Source organism: Stylophora pistillata, chromosome 5 (assembly GCF_964205215.1).
Source record: "Stylophora pistillata chromosome 5, jaStyPist1.2, whole genome shotgun sequence".
Classification (NCBI taxonomy): domain Eukaryota; kingdom Metazoa; phylum Cnidaria; class Anthozoa; order Scleractinia; family Pocilloporidae; genus Stylophora; species Stylophora pistillata.
In genome coordinates this window covers 30,070,199-30,094,307 of record NC_142523.1, presented here as the reverse complement: position 1 = coordinate 30,094,307, position 24,109 = coordinate 30,070,199, and the positions used below count along the sequence as shown (strand labels likewise).

Here is a 24,109-nt window from a genome sequence, read left to right as displayed (position 1 = left end):
CAGTGCGCTCCAAAAGGATTTCCTTTGGAGGTAGAATGGAAGGTGAAAAAGCAGAATGAAGACAGTGTTCAGGTTTACATAAGTAAGGTTTAAAGATGCTCATTTCATCAAGGGCTCCTATTAAAACAATTCAACGCAATCTTTGTGGGTTCGTCATCATCTGCCAGTATAAGTTATTTATTATCTTTATTTATTTTTTGTGATAAAACAGAAACAGTCAGAAAAATTATTAGTCTCCCTCGCAGCCGTTTTTTTTGGATGTCACGCAACGCTCCCCCAAAAGTACGGCTGCTAACAACCGAACTACATTCCTTTCTCATTGTCCTTGCGGTTTGGTCGCGGTCTATTGAACTGACCAATCACATACCAGAAAATCTGTATGACGTAAGGTTTCACGCGAAAATGTGGATGTTGGGAGAAACACTGGCGAAATTTGTCGATGAGAGCTCGAAATGTTTCACATGTTCATCGTTGTGCCCTGGTAAAGATAGAGTATATATTTTTGGTCGGCCAACGTCTCCTACACTACTTGTACTTCTTCATTTGCCAGTCCGCTGCTAGCTGGAGCGAACCCGATTAGTTATGTTCCTGGCTTCTTATCACCGGTACAGGAATCGGCCCGAATTATCGAGTGTTTCCGCACATTGGTACAACGCAACGACAATAACAATAATATGACCACTTTCATCGGTAACATGTTCAAACACGAGCGGGAGTCCTTGATATAATTATTAACGATTTCCCGGATCCTGTGGGCAACTTAGCAAAAACATCCTCTTTCTCGACTAAAACTCTTTTAATTGCAAGCTTCTGGTGAGCTTTAAGCTCGAGAATTTGGAACTTTGACGACGCTTTGCGAAAAGCTGCTTCAAGCACCGCCATTTGTCTTGTGTTTTCCACACGAGGATCGCGATAGAAAACGATATCTGATTGGACGAGTCTCAAAAGGTGAGTCTGATGCGAAAAGGTTCCTGAAAATGGAACCCGAGCTGTGATTGGCCAATTCGGAGAAAGGAATGTAGTTCGGTTGTCAGCAGCCGTTCTTTTGGGAGAGCGTTGCGTGACATCCGAAAAAAACGGCTGCGAGGGAGACTAAGAAATTATCTGTTCTAGAGGAAATGAATTTGTCTCACTTTACCTTGGCTGTGTTTCCTGTCAGATGGATCAGGTGGACACTACAAGATTCATCAAGACACATTTGGCCCATCGATTCTGATCGTGTCTGGAGTGGATTATACTGATCATGGATATTATTATTGTTGTCTTCCTTCGAACTGCTCCCAAAATGTAGAAGACAAATGCCAGCGATTCATTCTGGGCGTCGGAGGTGAGGCTCTACGTGTGTTTTGATCATTTTATTTGCTTAACACTTTAAGCAACTGACTGACAACATCTAGATTCTTCATTCTCTTCTGTAGATATTTCGTTTTCTACTGACGAAGAGAATTTGTCGAAAAATCAAGAAAATCTTTAGTTGGTGATCATTTCCTTAATTCTCATTACCTTGATGTTTGATTCAGGGTGGTCTTGTAAGGGGAAAATTACATTCTATATGTAGATGCTTAAAGTGCACCTAACTCCTAAATTTCTTTTTCGTGTTAAAAAAATCTTTATGCTTTGGTGAGTATCCCTTCCAAAAACATTTTTGGATTTGGTCAAATCCTTAAATTTTTGTGCCCCGGTGAAGTATGAAAAATCGCATTAAAATCACCGCCATTTTGACTCACGACAGCATTTCAAGGATCAAGAGTCTGGCGACTAATGTGACGTCACTTTGAGAACCCAACAATCTGTATTTCGCGCCATTTTTCACAGTTCACAGGTTATGTTTGGAAGGTTAGATCGATATTGGTCGCAAATATGCCGCAGAATGAATCTAGTGCTAGAAAGGCTTTCGCAGGTCAACCACTGGCTGAGAATTCCTTGAGCGTCTTCTCGAAGTGACGTCACAAGTCTACTCTGCCCAGATGCCCATTTACGCGGTCGTGGTCCATTCATATCTTGACTTCAACAGGGCATAAAAAAGTTAGGATTTAACCAAATCCAACAATTTTTTCGACGAAAAACTCACCAAAGCAGGAACATTTTTTTTAAGTGAAAAAAAAATTTAGGGGTCAGGTGCACTTTAAGTCACTGTTAGGGATCAGAGGATTATGTCCTGGTTTACATGTACAATTTTTTTTTCTTCAGAATTATCACTGTCAGCTGCATTTACATGTAGTAGCAAACAGGTAATGTTGTTTTTATCATTATTATTAGTGTGATCATAGCCATTGCAATTCCCTCAAATGGGATCAGTGCTTTTTGTTGCTTTATTTTTCACTTATTATTCCTTTACAGGGTTTGTAATCCGACAGTGTAATCAGACAGTTGGCTGTAATCAGACAGCTAAAGCAGCTAATCATACTAGGTCCACTCAGCTTAGATATCCACCAATGACAAAATTAATTGCAGTAACCATAGCAACAACCACGTTTGTACTTACAGCTTTACTTTTCAGCTGTGATTGACAAATCAGACTCCTGCTCTGCATGTTTGTCTGATTTTGTTAATCACTGGTACGATTACAGACCCAATTGGAATCTACTTGGTCATGTTACCATTATTTATTATTTACCATTATTATCATTGTCATCATCTTGAGCATTATCAATATCACTATAATTATCAGTATCTATATTTATTTAATACTTTTTTGGTTATTTTAACATGAGCATTACGATTCTTGAAATCCCAGTTGCTTTCATTTGATTCAAAATATAATTGAATGATGGCATTTCTTACAACAACATAATATGTGATTGCAAGTTATACTAGAGGTATCACAATCCTAAAGAGTCACTCAGCCTCATGTAGGTTTTGTTCAACAAATGGTTTGACCCGTCAATGTTATCATGTTGTTTTATTGTTTGCTTTTTTGTTTTGTTTTAACAGATCCATTGGGCCCTTTGTGGCCTTTTATTGGTATCGTTGTTGAAGCCCTTGTTCTTTTGTTAATCATCTTCATTGCTGAAAAGAGAAAGAAGGTCAAAGAGAAAGGTTTGAAACAGTAATGAACATGATTCAATAGGTCCTCTTTATGCATTTCATTTCCATTTTTTATACAGAATATACAAGTCATGTAGTTGTATTAGAAAACGTAGTTAGTTTCTGTTTAATCTAATTGATCAGTTCATGAGCAAGCAATAAATTACATGTAAAAGAAAAAGTAAAACGTCAACTGGTACATGTAAACTGTAGAAAGAAAGAAAACTGAAGAGAGTAAAATATCAACTAGTACATGTAAACTGTAGAAAGAAAGAAAACTGAAGAAAGTAAAATATCAACTAGTACATGTAAACTCTAGGTAAACTGAATACTAAATTGTTCGGTGAAAAATTTTCCTTCCGGTGAAAGGCTCAGTTAGTACTTTTTTGGTTTTTTTACTTCATGATTGTTACCATGCCGTTCTGCAAAAAGGCCTTTAATCAGAACATTCTAGAGGAGGACATTCGAATAAGGTTGAGATAGATAGATAGACAGATAGTTTATTTGTAAAAAGAGAAAGAAAAACCATAGATCTTCCTCTCGATTGCTAATGACCCGGCCCATCGCTTACATATAATGCTTCAATCATCAGGGCCGTCGTGTTATAGTCTCAGGCGCAAAAGGCGTTTTGCGATTTCCAAATGTAAGACCGAGCGTTTCAAAAATAGTTTTTTAGTAAGATCGTGTATTAACAACGAATTTTAGTGCTTGGTGAGTTTTGTAAATGAGATCGATGACGTATATATTTTAACAGTTCAAGCTTTCATTATATTTATAGGATATTTAACAATTATTCCACGAGCGCGCGTTGGATATAAGATGATAGATATCCAACAAGCGCGAGTGGAATAATTGTTCTATAAAAAACGTTAAATTAAATTAAATTTTATTCAATTTTTAGCTCCCTTTTAATTTTAATCTGACAGGTACGCTTGCCATATTTGTAGATTATGGTATATTGGCTGATATACCATAATGGTTAAGCCAATAAAAAGATATATATGTATGTATAGACGGTCAGCACTTTCAACCCTGATGATGACAAACAGCCGAAAACGTTTGGTTTTTAGCATTTTAATAACTTTTCTTAATCTTTTTAGCCTTGCATATATAATATCAAATATGAACCTGTATTCATTGAATGAAAAATGCAGCAAAAAGCTCTTTCAAACTTATAACCCAACTCATTTACCCGGTGCGTGTTCCAGATCCTCGATGCACACATGGAAAATGAACAGCTCTCCCTTTCCAAAGAGAGTTACCGAACATATAGGTTTTGCATCGGTAGAATTCTCACCCCAAGCTCAAGATGTCAGCACCCAAACTCCCAAAATAGGGAAAGATGTCTCTGTGCAATTTCGGAGCAGTCGTGCCGCTAGAGGCAAACTTAGTCTCTTGAAAATACATAAAAATACAAATCTGTTGTGACAGTAGTTTGGCCGTCCCGATGAAAGTAACCAAAGCGCACGCTAAAATAACTTGCAGGTTGTCAGACGCCCGTTCAGAGTGAGGAGGAACACTCGGATCAAGAGAAAGAAGGTGAAGTTGAAGAAGAAGTAAAAGAATGAGGAATTACGCAAGTTTAAGATTTACATAACACGTGCAGCGAATGTGAAAGAATAGCTTTATTGTGTTAAAAACAAATGCCGGTCTAATCAAGTTGAGGTCCTACATTTTTAAGGCCAAACACTGCTGCATTTCTCAAATCTAACGATCACTTCACTTTGTGAAGTGACAAACGAAGAGATTTCGCCAAAAGGCGAAAATTGTTACTCCGACAAATCGCTTACCAGTCTGTTTCGTAATCGCTCGAATGGATCGGCTTAATCTGGTTCATTCGAGGAGTCAGAACTAGCCTCACTGTCTTAAGGCTCAAACACATATATGGTTCAGTTCCTTGAGCGTCTGCACTCTCGATCACCGACGATGAATCCGAAAAGGAAAACTCGAATCTCTAGAGTTGGACTCCATTACGATCGCTCGTATGTTTTTCAGTTCTCCTATTACGTCATTGATTACGTGTTTAACTGAGCCTGCGAACAGGCTCCCGGCTTGGAGGTCGCGAAGCAGGGGAAGGAAGGGGAAGGTTTCTGTGTCCCCACGTCTGATTAAACGGGGAGCCTGTTCGCAGGCTATGTTTAACTAGGAGCCATTTCAACTTCCGGTCTTTGAATTGAGTGAATCTCGCGCTTTTGCACCAGGATTTCAATCGAATGAAAGGTTTTAGGGAACTTTTTCCTCTTCCAGTAGTTGTTTTGGCAAAAGATCTACATTTTAATTAAATGTTAAAATTTGGTGGAGAGTATCCCTTTAATGCCTGAGTATTTAAATGCTAGACCATCGAAAGTCACGAAGATTACAGATTACTCCGTGAGGTAGATATGATACGGGATGGGAAAGGAAGGGGAAAAAAAGGGAGAGAGTACCAGACTACCTCCCTTCAAGGCATTTTCTCCCCCCCCCTCTCCTCCCCCAGGTTACACCTGCCACAAATTGTGAAACAAACTGTCATTGATTTATCATTGATTTATCAAAAACGATCTTTTGAAGTTTAATTTTTTTGGGGTGAACGAAAATGAGGTATTTAGTGTTAGAAAGATCGATGCAATTGTGGTTTTTGTGTGTGTGTGTGTGTGTGTGTGTGTGTGTGTGTGTGCGTGTGTGTGTGCGTGTGCGTCTGTGTGTGTGTCTGTGTGTGTGTGTACCGCCATGTTTGATCGTGTGTTTACCGCCATGTTTGATCGCCATGTTTGCTAGTAGAAAGATATCGTAACCAAACTCATTTTTTTTGTAGCTTGTACCTGAATAACAGTCGGCCGGTTGTGAAACCAACAGTTTGCCCTTCTTTAGCTAAACTTAGTTTTAGCTATCTTCGATTCAGCCAAATTTTGAGAACTGCGTCAACAAGGTTTTATATCAACAGTGGAAAACACTATTAAACATCCCACTTATTCACAAGTTTAGATTGTAGAAAATCTTGAGAGACCCAAGGAAGACTTCCTTTAGCCCTCTACGCTCCCTGAACATCGGTAGGCATGTTCCCCATACTGTGTGCTTTACATTAGTCATGGTACTGACGCGAAGAATTTTTTTTTTACAATCCAGAGCTTCATTCAGTTGAGATCATTGTCTTTTTACTCATAACTGAAGCGTTTGATTTAGAAGTGATATTGTAAGGGGAAATTAGATGTTAGTGACTGAGGTTGAAGGGTTTATTAACGGGCTCAATTTATTTCCAGTTATGTTGATTCTTTATTTCGAAACATGATATCAACGTATTTGTTATACTTTATTAATCCTTTATTGTATATAAAATATTTAAAACGGTATTGAGCAGCTTTTTTGCCAGCAGGGAGCGCAATCGTATTCCTCTTGTCACGCTTTTTCTCTGTCACGCAACACTGCTTTTGCACCGTTGTGTGACGGAAAAAGTGGATCAAAATCGGGCTTTCTCTAAGGTACATATTGAAATAATGATTAGAATATAGAATTTCTTTCAAATCGCTTGTAAATGCCTTGAAGTTAAAACAAAACAAAAAAAATTAAAAAGATTCAGTGACTGTTTAGATCCTTCTTAGTGTTAAGATGTTTAACATGGAAATGATCACATACTTCAAGGGTTAACCTTACAAATGGGGCATGTAACCGTTTTACTGTGTTTCATGGAGAATTCCGTTGTCTGAAATGTCCCATGTAAAGAAGCGGGGGCTGCTTTTCAGGAGGTGAACTAACCTGAAAGATACATTGGATACCTTTAAGTTTCGCGCTATCGAGGTGATGGAAGTTTCAACTGAGACAGAGGTAGTTTTGTCCAGGAGCTCAGTAACGGTGAAAAAATCAAGGATAAGATCATTGTATTTCTCCTTTAGAGCAATTTCAATCGAATCTCGAAAGTAATTTCACTTTTAGTTCTCATTGGCTCTTGGGAACTTTCCTTTCTTCTGATTTGCTGTTTTAAATTCCTTGATTTGGTTTCTCAACACTCGATCTGAAAGTGCTCCGATTCAAAATTACTGGAATGCATCCAACATTTGTGAAAGGTCAGGTGCAGAACATCAAACATTAAGTTAGAAGCAAGTAATCCGTCGCTACTTTTCTATCCATTCACTTTCATCAACATGGCAAGAGGCTCATTATGTAATATCTAAGATGCACTGGCATCAAATCTTTCACAAACTTTATCCTCTTAGAAAACGAAAGAATCAAATGAACTGAACGTTTCCAGTTGAAACCCCAGCGCCCGTAGTCTTCACTTAACACTCAAGCAGTCTGCATCCGTATCAGAAATTTCTCCTTGCATCAGCCATAGGTCTGTATATAACTCACTCATTTAACCTCCATGGCAGCGACAGCTGACTGCAAACTGCCCATTGCAGTAATCATGTGATAACAGCGACATGATGTCGCAAAAACCTTATTAAGTGATTTTTTCCAAAATATCTCTTATTATTTTTAATAATTACTGTTTTTTTAAACTCTTCTAACATCAAGCGACTTCTCGTCCAGTTCCTCGTTTCCGGCGATAAAACTGTCTTAGTTGTTATAGTGTTTTTTGTAGACCGCTTTGATCTTCTTTCAATTTATGCACTTACAATATTGTACACCTTTGCTTTTCGGGCACGAACAAGAAACGAAAAAAGGTGTCGTTACTGCAGCATGTTCAGCGTTATCTAAATAATCACGTCTCCCTTCGTCGTTTGCTAAATAAGAGTGACAAAATCTTTATTATTTTTGTGACATTGTGGTCGCGGGTACGGCGACACAATAGTGACCGCCATAGGGTAAAATATCGACTGGACTGGACTATTTTTTGGACGATTTTTTGGACTATTTTTTGGACCATTTCTTGGACCATTTTTTGGACCATTTTATAAGGGAAGGGGCACACCTTTAGTACTCGGGAAGGGATGGGTGCAGTCGACAAGTACTGAGGGAGGGGTGGGGGAGGACTGTCATTACTCAAGGAGGGGTGGTAGGTTCTTGTAATTGTAAACACTACTGGTTAATGGAGCTTTAACTCGATCGTAATAATTATTTTAATCGGTTTTTCGACTGACTTCTCCTACATCAACATTTTGCGCTTTGTCGCGGCGTTTCTTTAAATTTTTAGCCATGCGAAAGCGAAAATCCCACGTAAACACTGGACTTCAATTCTTATTGAAAATATCGCTTTTACTATCGATCCTCCACTGTTGAGTTATCTGGCATAGGTTATGCGTGTGCCTTTTGCCAACTTGCGCACCGTCAGTTTTCCTTTGTGTAATTACCAGATTTATCCACTATCTTTTGTCATCAATTTTATCGGACGAAATCACAGAATTTCCGTTCCTTGGCCCTTGACTTTAGCCATAAATATAGAATTCACAAGCGCTATCGCAATTTTAATGTTTGTGCGTTTACTATATGAAGTCATTTTTGGTACAATCGTACAAAGCAATCTTCTCTCAGACCTCGAAACCGCAGACCGCAGACCGCAGACCGCACACCTCGAAAACGCACACCTCGAAAAGCTTGTATACAGTGTGTAATTACCAGATTTATCTCTCTTCCTTCTGTCATTGATTTTATCAGACGAGATATCGGAATTTCCGTCATGCGAAAGCGAAACTGCCACGTAAACACTGGACTTTAATTTATATTTAAAATACTCCGTTTACGATCCTTCACTGTTGAGTTATCCGTGTGCCTTTTGAGTCGACTTGTGTGTGCACTATGAGTTGCTTCACGTTTTCCTTTGTGTATACAGAATGTTATTAGTGAATTTATCTATCTTTCTTTTGTCAGTGATCTTATCAGACGAGATCACAGAATTTCGCACAACACCGAAATACCTAGTTAAACAATAGTTTTTCTGTCGAGGAACTATCAGCTGTCAGATGCCCCGCGGAAATTTGATGTTCTTAAAAGAAATATTTGCCCGAGAAGGGAAGCTTCTCGGGCAAATATGCTAGTTTTAGGAACATCAGATTTCCAAGGTGCAACTATCAGACCGATAGTTCCGAGACATAAACACTATTTTCTTTATTGTTCACCACTAAATTCTCTTCCGCGCGCCAGTTTAAAAACAATCAATAATTATTACGATCGAGTTAAAGCTCCATTAACCAGTAGTGTTTATAATTACAACCACTTACCCCTCCTCCCTAAGTAATAACACTCCTCCCCCACCCCTCCCTCAGTACTTGTCGACTGCACCCACCCCTTCCTAAGTATTAAAGGTGTGCCTCCTCCCTTATAAAATTGTCCAAAAAATAGTCCAAAAAATAGTCCAAAAAAACGTCCAAAAACTCGTCCAAAATAGTCCAAAAAATCGTCCAAAAAGTCGTCCAAAAAATAGTCCAGTCCAGTCCATATTTTACCCTATGCCAGTTCCGAGACAAAAACAATCTAATTGTCTTTATTGTTCACCACTAAATTTTCTTCCGCGCGCCTGTTTAAAAACAATCAAAACCCGCTAAATGCACTCGAGACACTCGATTGTACCAAAAATGGTTTCATATAGTAAACGTACAAATGTAAAAATTACGATAGTGCTTGTGAATTCTAGTCAAGGGCCAAGGACCGGGAATTTCGTGATCTCGTCTGATAACTTCAATGACAAAAAGAAGATAGATAAGTCTGGTAATTACACACTGTATACCCAAAGGAAAACTGATGGTGCACAAGTCGACTCGAAAGGCACACGCATAACCTACGCCTGACTAGTAACTCTACAGTGGAAGATCGTAAACGCGATATTTTCAATAAAAATTTACGTCCAGTGTATACGTGCCATTTTCGCATTACTAAAAATTAAAGAAACACCGCGGCCCAGCGCAAACATTTTGATTTAAGGCAGTCGAAAAACCCATTAAAATAACCTGTACGATCGAGTAAAAACTCCATTAACCAGTAGTGTTTACAATTACAACCACCTACCACCTCTCCCTGAGTTACAAAACTCTTCCTAACCCCTCCCTCAGTACTTTTCGACTGCACCCACTCCTCCCTGAGTACTAAAGGTGTGGCGCCCCCTTATAAAATGGTCCAAAAAATCGGTAAAAAAAATTGTCCAAAAAACCGTTTAAAAAACAGTCCAGTCCAGTCCATATTTTACCATATACCATTATTATTACAGAGAAAATTCCCTCTAAGAGATAATTGAATAGAGAGGGCTTTAAATAACTACCTAACCATGTTTTTTGGAACTTAAGTTCTCATCTGGTTTCCATATCAGTACGAACTTTGTGTTACGTCCGCAGTTTTTATTTTTGCGTCCAGCAGTCCTTTTCAATAAGTTTTGTGTACACAACTTGTTTACCCATAACCTCCCACCTTTATACTATATTGAGCTTTTTGCCTCCGATAAACGTTTTCGCGTATGTTATTGTGTTTGTGTGATCATAAGTTTTAATTGTTCATTATTTTATGGGAAACTGTTATTTCCCAGTTGAAAATTCTTTCGGGAAAGATTTGAAAGCCTTTTGTATGTTCCCGTTAACCAAGCCAGTATTCGACCCGACTGATAATAGGTTCTGACATTTTGATACCGAGCCAAGGAGATATTTTGTGCAAGTGCTGATAAAAATAAATTATTTGCGAGCTTAAAGATTGGGAAATCGATGAGTGTTCCATGCGTCATTTCTATTGTGAAAAATAGTAAAACTCTGTACGAAGGTCAGGTTAGAGTTGACATCAGGTGATATGTCAGCTTGATTTATGTCTGTTCTTTAACTTGAAACTAACGAACTCTTTTCCATTCCAGATCCTGTTCCTCTAACGTTTGGTGTCACATGTCCAAAAAACCCCATGTCATCTTATGCTGAACGAGAAAAATTTTTATCGTCGGTTACCTGCACGAAACCGGTTGCTACGGAAAACTCATGATCAGCAAATCCACCAACCTCCTCAATCGTTCAATAAAGGAATCGTGTTATTCTGTATCATGCAATGGACCAATCAGGAAACAATGTCACTTGTAACTTCACTATTGAAATCACAAGTGAGTTTTCTTCTCATTTCTTCTTGGCCACCACTGGTCTAGCTGGAGGCGCGCCTGGAGTCTAGGATAATTTACTTGTTTGGATAACTGATCATTTGCTGTCCAAAATCGAAAAATCGGCCTCTTTGTCAAAAATCAGACACTACCGTCAAAATTAAAAAAAAAAAAAAGTCATACACCAGTTTCCAAAATAAAAAAATTGGCCGCAAGCGTCCAAAATCAGAACTCGGCCGCTACATTACTTGCCTTGGAAGATATGTTAATTTAAATCATTCCTCATGATCGCCATTCTCGTTCCTTCTAGTACATTGTTACCTCCTTGATTTTTAGCCTCATGCATCAGCAAACTACAATCGTCCAAAAATCTTTGGAACACCACATCATTTTCAAATAAAGACAACAAAACTATCATATTTCCACTACTCATTGTTGTAAACATAACATTTCTTAGTATGCGACTCTGTAAATTATCAACATCACGAGCAGGACAATTGCAGGATAGTCTGTTCATACCTAATAAGAAAAAAATAGAGTGCTTCTCAATTTGGCGAGTTTGATGGCTCCTGGGCGACTTTAGCTCCGAGGTCTAAGGTTAGAGGTCTGGTTCAAGCCCCAGGGCAGACTAACACTCAGGGTCTTGATATAACTCAGGAGCATGCGCTACTTTTGCTATGACATCTGCAAAGGGTTAGACATTCTAGTCTTCTTAGAGAAGGTCAATTAACACAGAAGGCCCCGTCTGCTGCACCTTCTCTGCATAAAAGAGCAGGTGCACGTTTAAGTAGCTCATGACTTTTCGCAAAGTGTAGGGAATATAGCTCCCGATGTTGTGGTGTCGCCTTGTTATTGTTTAAAACAAGCCTCCATTTAAACAATTTATGTTCCTCTTGGGTTCATCCATAATTCGTGATCTATGATTTACCCTGCCTAGATTTTCGGGCCATCGAGTCTCAGCCCAAGACGTTCTTATCAGTTTAAATTCAGGTAGCCCTTGTCTCGAAACACTAGCCATTAATTATCCATTCAAAGTGCTTTGAAAAATGTTTTCTACTTTTTACCAAAGTTTCCACAACAATTCATCGAAACACGATATATTAATCATTCAGACACTGATTCAAATGTTAATTTTTATTCTGCTTCATGAAAATTGCCACATGGCACGATGGCATGTACCTTATCAATGATTGGTGAAGCTATTGTTGTAGGGATGACGGCTAATTTTGTGCCCTACAAGTAGGTGGGATAAACATTTACCAAAATCTGAACTACCGACTATTCCCTCTTAAGAACTTACTCATTGTTAAGGGGGTATAAGAATTAAATATCACGTTTACTTTTTAACCTTAGACTTGACCGCATGGAATAAGCGATTGTATTCTGCATAATATATCTATGGGTCCCCCATAGGGTCACTTTGATAGTTTCATACGGCCAAGTAGTCTTGAGGTAAATCCGAGCGCTGTGATTAGTTTTTACTCGGTTGGGATTTTGCCATACGGACCGTTTTCGCGGAAACGGTCGTAGGCCGTGTGTTCCGACGTATTGTTATGCAATCGCGTGCACGCATACGCCGTTCAGTAAGTCACCACGAGTTTTTTTCTGCTGGCTTTTCCTCCATGTTTGTTTTAAACTTTTACCTTCGGTTTTCCTTAAATAAAGGATCAATTTTTTTTCAAATTGCAATGCGCCTGAACACCCTGTATTTTTGTTCTCGAAAATCGGCAAATTTTGGTCAGACTGGCCTCTAATAAATCATTTATTATTAACCTCACTTGCTCAAAGTGTCCTAGGGCATATTGGCCCTCATTGGGTTTGGATGGACCGAACGCTGCAGGGTCTGTACTGCCACGACCTATAAGTGTGATGTAGAGTTGCAAATTCATGATAAAACATGCTTTATTCTTTGTGGGTGTTGTGCTTCTTTGCTCTATCCATTTTAATTTGCACGACGAAAAGCCATTTTCAAAGCTGTGAGGTTTTCCTCTTTTCACAAATGTTCACAATTGAAAATGAAAAAGGTCAAGAAGAACATTGTAATCGATAGCTTTAGAAAACACATAAGTTGACTGTTTTATGATCGAACAAAAGTCCATGTGACTTGACCACGTCTTAAACAGAGTCATCAAACCGGAGGGAACGACGTACACGGCAACCTCACCAACGGATCTAAACCAAAGATGTACATAAAGGTTTTTGGCCCGGGGGAGGGGGAAGAAAAATGAAACAAGCGCCTGGGATACACAACTGAAGCCGCTGCTAAAGTTTGGCACTCTCTTCGAGTTTTACCCAGTATAATAAAAAACAAGATAACGAGCTTGCCAAAGGAGTGACGCTAAAACAAATCATGCTTGAATAATCTGGGTGGGGAGGGGCCACTGCATGCTCCAAAAGTAAAATCGAAAGATAATAACCACACAAGTATCTATTTGATGCAAAAACATGTCCGTGTATTTGAAAAAAACATCATCTCTTACGATCTCACATTTGACCGCAAACAAATATATAAACTTATGTAAGCTCTCACAAAAGGCTAATGTATATATAGTCCGTCATTATTCTAAAGATCGGTGAACTGAGATGCACCTAGTCGAAATCAACCATAACTAGACCTAATCATCCCGATTAAACGAAGCTCCTCGTACACTCTGTAGTTAACGCGCGACATTCATCTAAGAATGTATGAGAAAATAAAAGATAAAGCGTTTATGTCTCCTTTTCAACGAAATTTCAAATTCTAAGGTAATATCACAAGGAGTCTCTTAATCTATTACAATACTTTGAAACTTGTCAGACTGAGATCTACAGTGCTATTAAGTCCTGAGCTATTCATTTGGAAACCTTGTCAATTATACTCCTTCTTACAGGAGGAGCCTGTTTTTAGTTTAAGCTCCATCGAATATAAAACATAACGGAACCACCAGGCTATCTTTTACTTTATAAATTTACGTTGCTGATAAGAAGAGAGTGATATGTACACAAGCCAATCAATCAAAAGTCATAATTCAGAAGAAGCAGCACTATATGGCGACTCATAAACGATTTTGTCCTGGAAAGGGGGACTTCAAGCAAGGAAACGTCTTTAACCTGTCTCCGATCACAGAGTTTGCAGATCAGGATACAAGAAGCTGAAATGATATCAAATATAACGAAAATATCAAAACGGTCTAGATTCTGGCGAAACTTCTCCAGCAAAGGGACGGCAACGTCTAAAAAGAATTAAAGGCCTTCGCCGTTTATAAATTAGCCCAGTTTCAACACTATCTACAAGTCCATCTTTTCTTCTTTTCAAAGCAGCTTAAACCTTCATTCACGACGCACCTCCTTTTCTGTTGTAGCCGAGAGAGGTTCCTCCTGACCTCTCGTACCCTAACATGATCTTGACCGTATCTCGAAATAAAAATTACCAAAGCACGATCAAGACAATGCTTGGCCTCTTGGAGTTCGCTCAGGTCACTGTGCAAATTACCCAGATTCTTGTAAGAGGCTGCAACATCAACATGATCAGGTCCTAGCTTCTTCAGACGAATCTCCAGTGCAAGCATATAGTAGTCCTTTGCTTGATCTGTTTCGCCCAGGTCACTGTGTAAACTACCCAGATTGTTGTAAGAGGCTGCAACTTTAACATGATCAGGTCCAAGCTTCTTCAAAAGAATCTCCAGTGCACGCTTATAGTAGTCTTTTGCTTGATCTGTTTCGCCCAGGTTACTGTGTAAATTACCCAGATTGTTGTAAGAGGCTGCAACATCAACATGATCAGGTCCAAGCTTCTTCAGACGAATCTCCAGTGATTGATTATACTAGTCTTTTGCTTGATCTGTTTCGCCCAGGTCACTGTGTAAAGTACCCAGATTGCTGTAAGAGGTTGCAACATCAACATGATCAGGTCCTAGCTTCTTCAAAAGAATCTCCAGTGCACGCTTATAGTAGTCTTTTGCTTGATCTGTTTCGCCCAGGTCACTGTGTAAACTACCAACATTGTTGTAAGAGGTTGCAACTTTAACATGATCAGGTCCAAGCTTCTTCAAACGAATCTCCAGTGATTGATTATAGTAGTCTTTTGCTTAATCTGTTTCGCCCGGGTTACTGTGTAAATTACCCAGATTGTTGTAAGAGGTTGCAACATCAACATGATCAGGTCCTAGCTTCTTCAGACGAATCTCCAGTGCACGCTTATAGTAGTCTTTTGCTTGATCTGTTTTGCCCAGGTCACTGTGTAACATACCCAGATTGTTGTATGAGGCTGCAACATCAACATGATTAGGTCCTAGCTTCTTAAGACGAATCTCCAGTGTACGCTTATAGTAGTCTTTTGCTTGATCTGTTTCGCCCACGTCACTGTGTAAACTACCCAGACTGTTGTAAGAGGTTGCAACATCCACATGATCAGGTCCAAGCTTCTTCAGACGAATCTCCAGTGCACGCTTATAGTAGTCTTTTGCTTGATCTGTTTCGCCCAGCGCTTTGTGTAAAATACCCAGATTGTTGTAAGAGGTTGCAACATCAACATGATTAGGTCCTAGCTTCTTCAGACGAATCTCCAGTGCACGCTTACAGTAGTCTTTTGCTTGATCTGTTTCGCCCAGGTCACTGTGTAAACTACCCAGATTGTTGTAAGAGGCTGCAACTTTAACATGATCAGGTCCAAGCTTCTTCAGACGAATCTCCAGTGCACGCTTATAGTAGTCTTTTGCTTGGTCTGTTTCGCCCAGGTTACTGTGTAAATTACCCAGATTGTTGTAAGAGGCTGCAACATCAACATGATCAGGTCCAAGCTTCTTCAGACGAATCTCCAGTGATTGATTATAGTAGTCTTTTGCTTAATCTGTTTCGCCCAGGTCACTGTGTAAAGTACCCAGATTGTTGTAAGAGGTTGCAACATCAACATCATCAGGTCCTAGCTTCTTCAAAAGAATCTCCAGTGCAAGCTTATAGTAGTCTTTTGCTTGATCTGTTTCGCCCAGGTCACTGTGTAAACTACCAACATTGTTGTAAGAGGTTGCAACTTTAACATGATCAGGTCCAAGCTTCTTCAGACGAATCTCCAGTGATTGATTATACTAGTCTTTTGCTTAATCTGTTTCGCCCGGGTTACTGAGTAAATTACCCAGATTGTTGTAAGAGGTTGCAACATCAACATGATCAGGTCCTAGCTTCTTCAGACGAATCTCCAGTGCACGCTTATAGTAGTCTTTTGCTTGATCTGTTTGGCTCAGGTCACTGTGCAAATTACCCAGATTCTTGTAAGAGGCTGCAACATCAACATGATCAGGTCCTAGCCTCTTCAGACGAATCTCCAGTGCAAGCTTATAGTAGTCCTTTGCTTGATCTGTTTCGCCCAGGTCGCTGTGTAAACTACCCAGATTGTTGTAAGAGGCTGCAACTTTAACATGATCAGGTCCAAGCTTCTTCAGACGAATCTCCAGTGCACGCTTATAGTAGTCTTTTGCTTGATCTGTTTCGCCCACCGCTTTGTGTAAAATACCCAGATTGTTGTAAGAGGCTGCAACATCAACATGATTAGCTCCTAGCTTCTTCAGACGAATCTCCAGTGCACGTTTATAGTAGTCTTTTGCTTGATCTGTTTCGCCCAGCGCTTTGTGTAAAATACCCAGATTGTTGTAAGAGGTTGCAACATCAACATGATTAGGTCCTACCTTCTTCAGACGAATCTCCAGTGCACGGTTATAGTAGTCTTTTGCTTGATCTGTTTCGCCCAGGTCACTGTGTAAACTACCAACATTGTTGTAAGAGGCTGCAACTTTAACATGATCAGGTCCAAGCTTCTTCAGACGAATCTCCAGTGATTGATTATAGTAGTCTTTTCCTTAATCTGTTTCGCCCGGGTTACTGAGTAAATTACCCAGATTGTTGTAAGAGGTTGCAACATCAACATCATCAGGTCCTAGCTTCTTCAGACGAATCTCCAGTGCACGCTTATAGTAGTCTTTTGCTTGATCTGTTTCGCCCAGGTCACTGTGTAAACTACCAACATTGTTGTAAGAGGTTGCAACTTTAACATGATCAGGTCCAAGCTTCTTCAGACGAATCTCCAGTGATTGATTATAGTAGTCTTTTGCTTAATCTGTTTCGCCCGGGTTACTGTGTAAATTACCCAGATTGTTGTAAGAGGTTGCAACATCAACATGATCAAGTCCTAGCTTCTTCAGACGAATCTCCAGTGCACGCTTATAGTAGTCTTTTGCTTGATCTGTTTCGCTCAGGTCACTGTGCAAATTACCCAGATTCTTGTAAGAGGCTGCAACATCAACATGATCAGGTCCTAGCCTCTTCAGACGAATCTCCAGTGCAAGCTTATAGTAGTCCTTTGCTTGATCTGTTTCGCCCAGGTCGCTGTTTAAACTACCCAGATTGTTGTAAGAGGCTGCAACTTTAACATGATCAGGTCCAAGCTTCTTCAGACGAATCTCCAGTGCACGCTTATAGTAGTCTTTTGCTTCATCTGTTTCGCCCACCGCTTTGTGTAAAATACCCAGATTGTTGTAAGAGTCTGCAACATCAACATGATTAGCTCCTAGCTTCTTCAGACGAATCTCCAGTGCACGCTTATAGTAGTCTTTTGCTTGATCTGTTTCGCCCAGCGCTTTGTGTAAAATACCCAGATTGTTGTAAGAGGTTGCAACATCAACATGATTAGGTCCTAGCTTCTTCAGACGAATCTCCAGTGCACGCTTATAGTAGTCTTTTGCTTGATCTGTTTCGCCCAGGTCACTGTGTAAACTACCCAGATTGTTGTAAGAGGTTGCAACTTTAACATGATCAGGTCCAAGCTTCTTCAGACGAATCTCCAGTGCACGCTTATAGTAGTCTTTTGCTTGATCTGTTTCGCTCAAGTCACGGTGCAAATTACCCAGATTCTTGTAAGAGGCTGCAACATCAACATGATCAGGTCCTAGCTTCTTCAGACGAATCTCCAGTGCAAGCTTATAGTAGTCCTTTGCTTGATCTGTTTCGCCCAGGTCACTGTGTAAACTACCCAGATTGTTGTAAGAGGCTGCAACTTTAACATCATCAGGTCCAAGCTTCTTCAGATGAATCTCCAGTGCACGCTTATGGTAGTCTTTTGCTTGATCTGTTTCGCCCAGGTTACTGTGTAAATTACCCAGATTGTTGTAAGAGGCTGCAACATCAACATGATCATGTCCAAGCTTCTTCAGACGAATCTCCAGTGATTGATTATAGTAGTCTTTTGCTTGATCTGTTTCGCCCAAGTCACTGTGTAAACTACCCAGACTGTTGTAAGAGGTTGCAACATCCACATGATCAGGTCCAAGCTTCTTCAGACGAATCTCCAGTGCACGCTTACAGTAGTCTTTTGCTTGATCTGTTTCGCCCAGCGCTTTGTGTAAAATACCCAGATTGTTGTAAGAGGTTGCAACATCAACATGATTAGGTCCTAGCTTCTTCAGACGAATCTCCAGTGCACGCTTACAGTAGTCTTTTGCTTGATCTGTTTCGCCCAGGTCACTGTGTAAACTACCCAGATTGTTGTAAGAGGTTGCAACTTTAACATGATCAGGTCCAAGCTTCTTCAGACGAATCTCCAGTGCACGCTTATAGTAGTCTTTTGCTTGATCTGTTTCGCTCAGGTCACTGTGCAAATTACCCAGATTCTTGTAAGAGGCTGCAACATCAACATGATCAGGTCCTAGCTTCTTCAGACGAATCTCCAGTGCTAGCTTATAGTAGTCCTTTGCTTGATCTGTTTCGCCCAGGTCACTGTGTAAAGTACCCAGATTGTTGTAAGAGGATGCAACTTTAACATGATCAGGTCCAAGCTTCTTCAGACGAATCTCCAGTGCACGCTTATAGTAGTCTTTTGCTTGATCTGTTTCGCCCAGGTTACTGTGTAAATTACCCAGATTAGTGTAAGAGGCTGCAACATCAACATGATCAAGTCCAAGCTTCTTCAGACGAATCTCCAGTGATTGATTATAGTAGTCTTTTGCTGGATCTGTTTCGCCCAGGTCACTGTATAAAGTACCCAGATTGTTGTAAGAGGTTGCAACATCAACATGATCAGGTCCTAGCTTCTTCAAAAGAATCTCCAGTGCACGCTTATAGTAGTCTTTTGCTTGATCTGTTTCGCCCAGGTTACTGTGTAAACTACCAACATTGTTGTAAGAGGCTGCAACTTTAACATGATCAGGTCCAAGCTTCTTCAGACGAATCTCCAGTGATTGATTATAGTAGTCTTTTGCTTGATCTGTTTCGCCCAGGTTACTGTGTAAATTACCCAGATTGTTGTAAGAGGTTGCAACATCAACATGATCAGGTCCTAGCTTCTTCAGACGAATCTCCAGTGCACGCTTATAGTAGTCTTTTGCTTGATCTGTTTCGCCCAGCGTGTTGTGTAAAATACCCAGATTGTTGTAAGAGGCTGCAACATCAACATGATTAGGTCCTAGCTTCTTCAGACGAATCTCCAGTGCACGCTTACAGTAGTCTTTTGCTTGATCTGTTTCGCCCAAGTCACTGTGTAAACTACCCAGACTGTTGTAAGAGGTTGCAACTTTAACATGATCAGGTCCAAGCTTCTTCAGACGAATCTCCAGTGCACGCTTATAGTAGTCTTTTGCTTGATCTGTTTCGCCCAAGTCACTGTGTAAACTACCCAGATTGTTGTAAGAGGTTGCAACCTCCACATGATCAGGTCCAAGCTTCTTCAGACGAATCTCCAGTGCACGCTTATAGTAGTCCTTTGCTTGATCTGTTTCGCCCAGGTCACTGTGTAAACTACCCAGATTGTTGTAAGAGGTTGCAACTTTAACATGATCAGGTCCAAGCTTCTTCAGACGAATCTCCAGTGCACGCTTATAGTAGTCTTTTGCTTGATCTGTTTCGCCCAAGTCACTGTGTAAACTACCCAGATTGTTGTAAGAGGTTGCAACATCCACATGATCAGGTCCAAGCTTCTTCAGACGAATCTCCAGTGCACGCTTATAGTAGTCTTTTGCTTGATCTGTTTCGCCCAGGTCACTGTGTAAACTACCCAGATTGTTGTAAGAGGTTGCAACTTTAACATGATCAGGTCCAAGCTTCTTCAGACGAATCTCCAGTGCACGCTTATAGTAGTCTTTTGCTTGATCTGTTTCGCCCAGGTCACTGTGTAAACTACCAACATTGTTGTAAGAGGTTGCAACTTGAACATGATCAGGTCCAAGCCTCTTCAGACGAATCTCCAGTGATTGATTATAGCAGTCTTTTGCTTGATCTGTTTCGCCCAGGTTACGGTGTAAATTACCCAGATTGCTGTAAGAGGTTGCAACATCAACATGATTATGTCCTAGCTTCTTCAGTTGAATCTCCAGTGCACGCTTACAGTAGTCTTTTGCTTGACCTGTTTCGCCCAGGTCACTGTGTAAACTACCCAGATTGTTGTAAGAGGTTGCAACTTTAACATGATCAGGTCCAAGCTTCTTCAGACGAATCTCCAGTGCACGCTTATAGTAGTCTTTTGCTTGATCTGTTTCGCCCAGGTCACTGTGTAAACTACCAACATTGTTGTAAGAGGTTGCAACTTGAACATGATCAGGTCCAAGCCTCTTCAGACGAATCTCCAGTGATTGATTATAGCAGTCTTTTGCTTGATCTGTTTCGCCCAGGTTACGGTGTAAATTACCCAGATTGTTGTAAGACGTTGCAACATCAACATGATCAGGTCCTAGCTTCTTCAAAAGAATCTCCAGTGCACGCTTATAGTAGTCTTTTGCTTGATCTGTTTCGCCCAGCGTGTTGTGTAAACTACCCAGATTGTTGTAAGAGGCTGCAACTTTAACATGATCAGGTCCTAGCTTCTTCAGACGAATCTCCAGTGCACGCTTATAGCAGTCTTTTGCTTGATCTGTTTCGCCGAGGTCACTGTGTAAAATACCCAGATTGTTGTAAGAGGCTGCAACATCAACATGATCAGGTCCCAGCTTCTTCAGCTCAATCTCCAGTGCATGATTATGGTAGTCTTTTGCTTGGTCTGTTTTGCCCAGCTCCTTATGTACAATACCCAAGTTGCTGTAACATGCTGCTTTTTTCAGGTCCTCTCCTTCGTGACTTGATTCAATCATTTTTAACTGCAATTTATAAAAGACTATCGCTGCTCCAAACTCACTGTGTTTATTGCACATGTCACCGAGGGTGCAAAGACCACCAAGGTAAGAGCTCAAAGACTTAAGTGCTCTTTCGGAGAATTCTGGCTTTTCTCTTCTAATTACCACATGTTCAAGTTTCAAGCTTAACATCTTTAAATGGGGAGCTAATTTTGTTCCCACATCAATAGAAGCTAATTTTGAGAATTTTGAGAATGACATTACAGCCCCATATACCACTTCGTAAACTTCATCCTTTGTCCAATCTTTCGTCGCAGATTTAATAACATCGTGAACAATACCATGAGCTCGAATATAGACACCACTCACTTTTTCTTCTGCTTCCTCTTCTTCTTTCTCTTCTTCTACCTGTTCTTCTTTTTCTTCAATCAGCAATAATGAACATTGATTCATTCTCATTCTCATCATATCTTCATCTTCAAAATCTTCATCTACTGCTCTGATGTACTCGATAACAGCTTCTTGAAGGATCGGCTGTAATGCACACACAGAGAGAAAATTGAAGATGTGATGGAAAATTATATCGTCCGCCATCGCCTTTTCGACAGCGAGTGTTATTACTTTGGTCATGGAGTTTGGATAGCTTGGATTGCTCTCAGCAAGTCTGATTTCAGTAGCACTTCGTTTCCCCTCTTCCAATTTCTTCAGGTAGTCGCTCCAGCCAAACTTCGAGGATACCTTACACTGACGAACTTGTCGCACATACGTGGCTGCAGCCGCTAGGGCAAGTGGCTGGTAATCTAATACCTTAGCAACTTCTTTCTCTATGTCATTAATTGGGATATCAGAAAGAATGCCCAGCAAAGAGCATGCGTCGTTAGGTTGCATTCCTGCGCTGACGGAAAGGTTTTGTATGGAAGAGCTTGTTAACGGCATAGACGCAGTGCCCTGCGTTGTTATTAGCATCTGGCCCCTTGCCCACACCTCGTTTCCTGCATCAGGCAAAAGACCGCTTGAAATAGAGTTCCCATTATCAACTACCACCAGCCATGAAGTGTAATGCTTAATTTTTGCACTTATTAGGGACTTGAGATATGAAATCTTCTCGTCTGTGTTCAAATCATTCGAGCCGTAAGTGTTTGTTATTTCATATCCGGGACATTTGCAATGTTGAGCAAAAAGGACATACGAATTCAAAATTGTTTCTGGGCTTTCAGCATTCAGTGTCATGACAAATGAAGCTGCGGAAGGTGTTTCTTTGACTTCGTCGTAGAATCGCTTGGCTGCTAAACGGGCCAGCTGAGATTTGCCACTTCCTGGATTTCCTGACAAATACAGTATGCTCATCCCATCATCGGTGCGTTTTAATGTTTGCAGGTTTCGCATAATTTCATCAACTTCAAATTCTCGAGCAGCGATGTCGTGTGTTGGTTTAGGAGGGAGAATGCAAAATGGAGAGACATCTTCGTGTAACTGTTCTTGCAAGGCAAGCATCTGTTCTTCTTTTACTTGAAGTTCCTTTTGCTTCTCTTTAAGTTTTTGTCTCAGGTCGTTAACCTCCTTTAAAACTTCACTTAACTCCTCTGTGGGGAAGGTTGTTTGATTTTGGACCTCATTGATTTTTAATGTGGGAAGACCGAGGGCGACGAATGCAGTTTTCACCCGGGATATAACAATATTGAAATCTCGGTCAGAGAGTTGGCCTGCTTCGTCGTGTGCGATTTCATTCCGGATATTTCTTAGATCATGTATGTTTGATCGAACCACTGAGTTGAGACCGTGGATACAATCTGAAAAAAGAATAGCGTAAAACAGCATGGTACAATCCCATTCAGCTCTATCGCCATTCTTCATGGTTGATAACAGCAGAACGTTTTTGCTTCTCTTCTTAGGGGACTCCCCATTCCAAAAGTCCATTCCATTTTTAGGTTGATCTTTCCATTCTCCTAGTCTTGTCTTGTGGCGACTGTCCCATTCTTGTTTAAAGATTGTTCGCAGACCCTCTGTTATAATATCAGTGACAACGTAACAAATCCTGAAGTAATTTAGCTGCTCTTCCTTGTATTCAAATGCAGCGGCCATCTCTTGTTTGAACCTGCGCAAAACCAAAGTTTTGTTAATAGGCATCGGGGTTGTCTTTGCAAATGGTATATGTGTCAAGATCTAGCGATACGGGCTTAGACATGTTTTTTTAGGAAAGGGGTGGGTCAGAGACAAGGAAGTTTATTTCCTTTATTCACAGGGTGGGCCTAAATTAACGCTAGGACTAAGGATATGAAGGAAAATTGAGCAGCAAAGAATCAAGGCTACTTTTTAACAACTTCACATCATTTTTTTTTCTCAATATAATTTGAATATATCAACAAAGTTGAAATAGTAAATTGGCCACCGTTACGATTATAAAAGCTGACGTTTCGAGCGTTAGCTCTTCGTTGGAGCGAAGGGCTAACGCTCGAAACGTCAGATTTTATAATCGTAACGGTGGCCAATTTACCATTTCAACTTTGTTGATATATTCAAATTATTTCGTTACCCCCACCGACGCAGCCCCAAACAGATTCTTTAGAAACTATCAGCCTTTACTTTTTTTTCTCATCCGAAGAAGCAAACGAAGTTAACTCTGATTTTACTAATTTTTGTTCAAATATGCGACTTAAGGAAAATAGATCACCTAACTCGTCAATTCCGCGTTAACTTTCCTGCAAAAACTGATATCGCACGAATCCCTCGTCAGGTAATTAATTCTCCTATAATAAAGAAAAAGTTTAAAGCATCTGGAATACTGTCTAAGTCTGAGAACTGATGGTCAAAGTCAATAATTTTTAAGCTATACGAATTTTTTCCCCTCTTTTCAGTTTATCTTTTTTGCGTCTGAGGTAATTAGTTATGATAATCTTACTTAATAAGGTCTTATATGAGCGCGATCCTTCGCAGTAAAGCACTATTTGAGCAATAGTGAAAATCAGACCTGAAAAAAATTTCAGGCCTGTTCGGGATTCGAACCACTGACCTCTGCGATACTAGTGCAGCGCTCTACCAA

General features: G+C 40.2%; 1 protein-coding gene and 1 long non-coding RNA gene across 2 annotated transcripts; one reads left to right on the top strand and one right to left on the bottom strand.

Moving 5' to 3' along the window:
• The first annotated feature begins 749 nt into the window (after positions 1-749).
• LOC148731377 (uncharacterized) lies at positions 750-3,033 on the top strand. Its single transcript, XR_016002099.1, has 3 exons — positions 750-1,327; positions 2,191-2,231; positions 2,935-3,033. It is a non-coding gene; the product is annotated as an uncharacterized LOC148731377 (long non-coding RNA).
• A 10,398-nt stretch (positions 3,034-13,431) lies between these two features.
• On the bottom strand, positions 13,432-23,438 carry LOC148731376 (uncharacterized). Its single transcript, XM_088761209.1, is given in 3 exon segments — positions 13,432-15,783; positions 16,270-16,738; positions 17,240-23,438. Coding segments are annotated over 3 exon segments (7,944 nt in total). The 5' UTR covers positions 23,197-23,438; the 3' UTR covers positions 13,432-14,265.
• Positions 23,439-24,109: the final 671 nt, after the last annotated feature.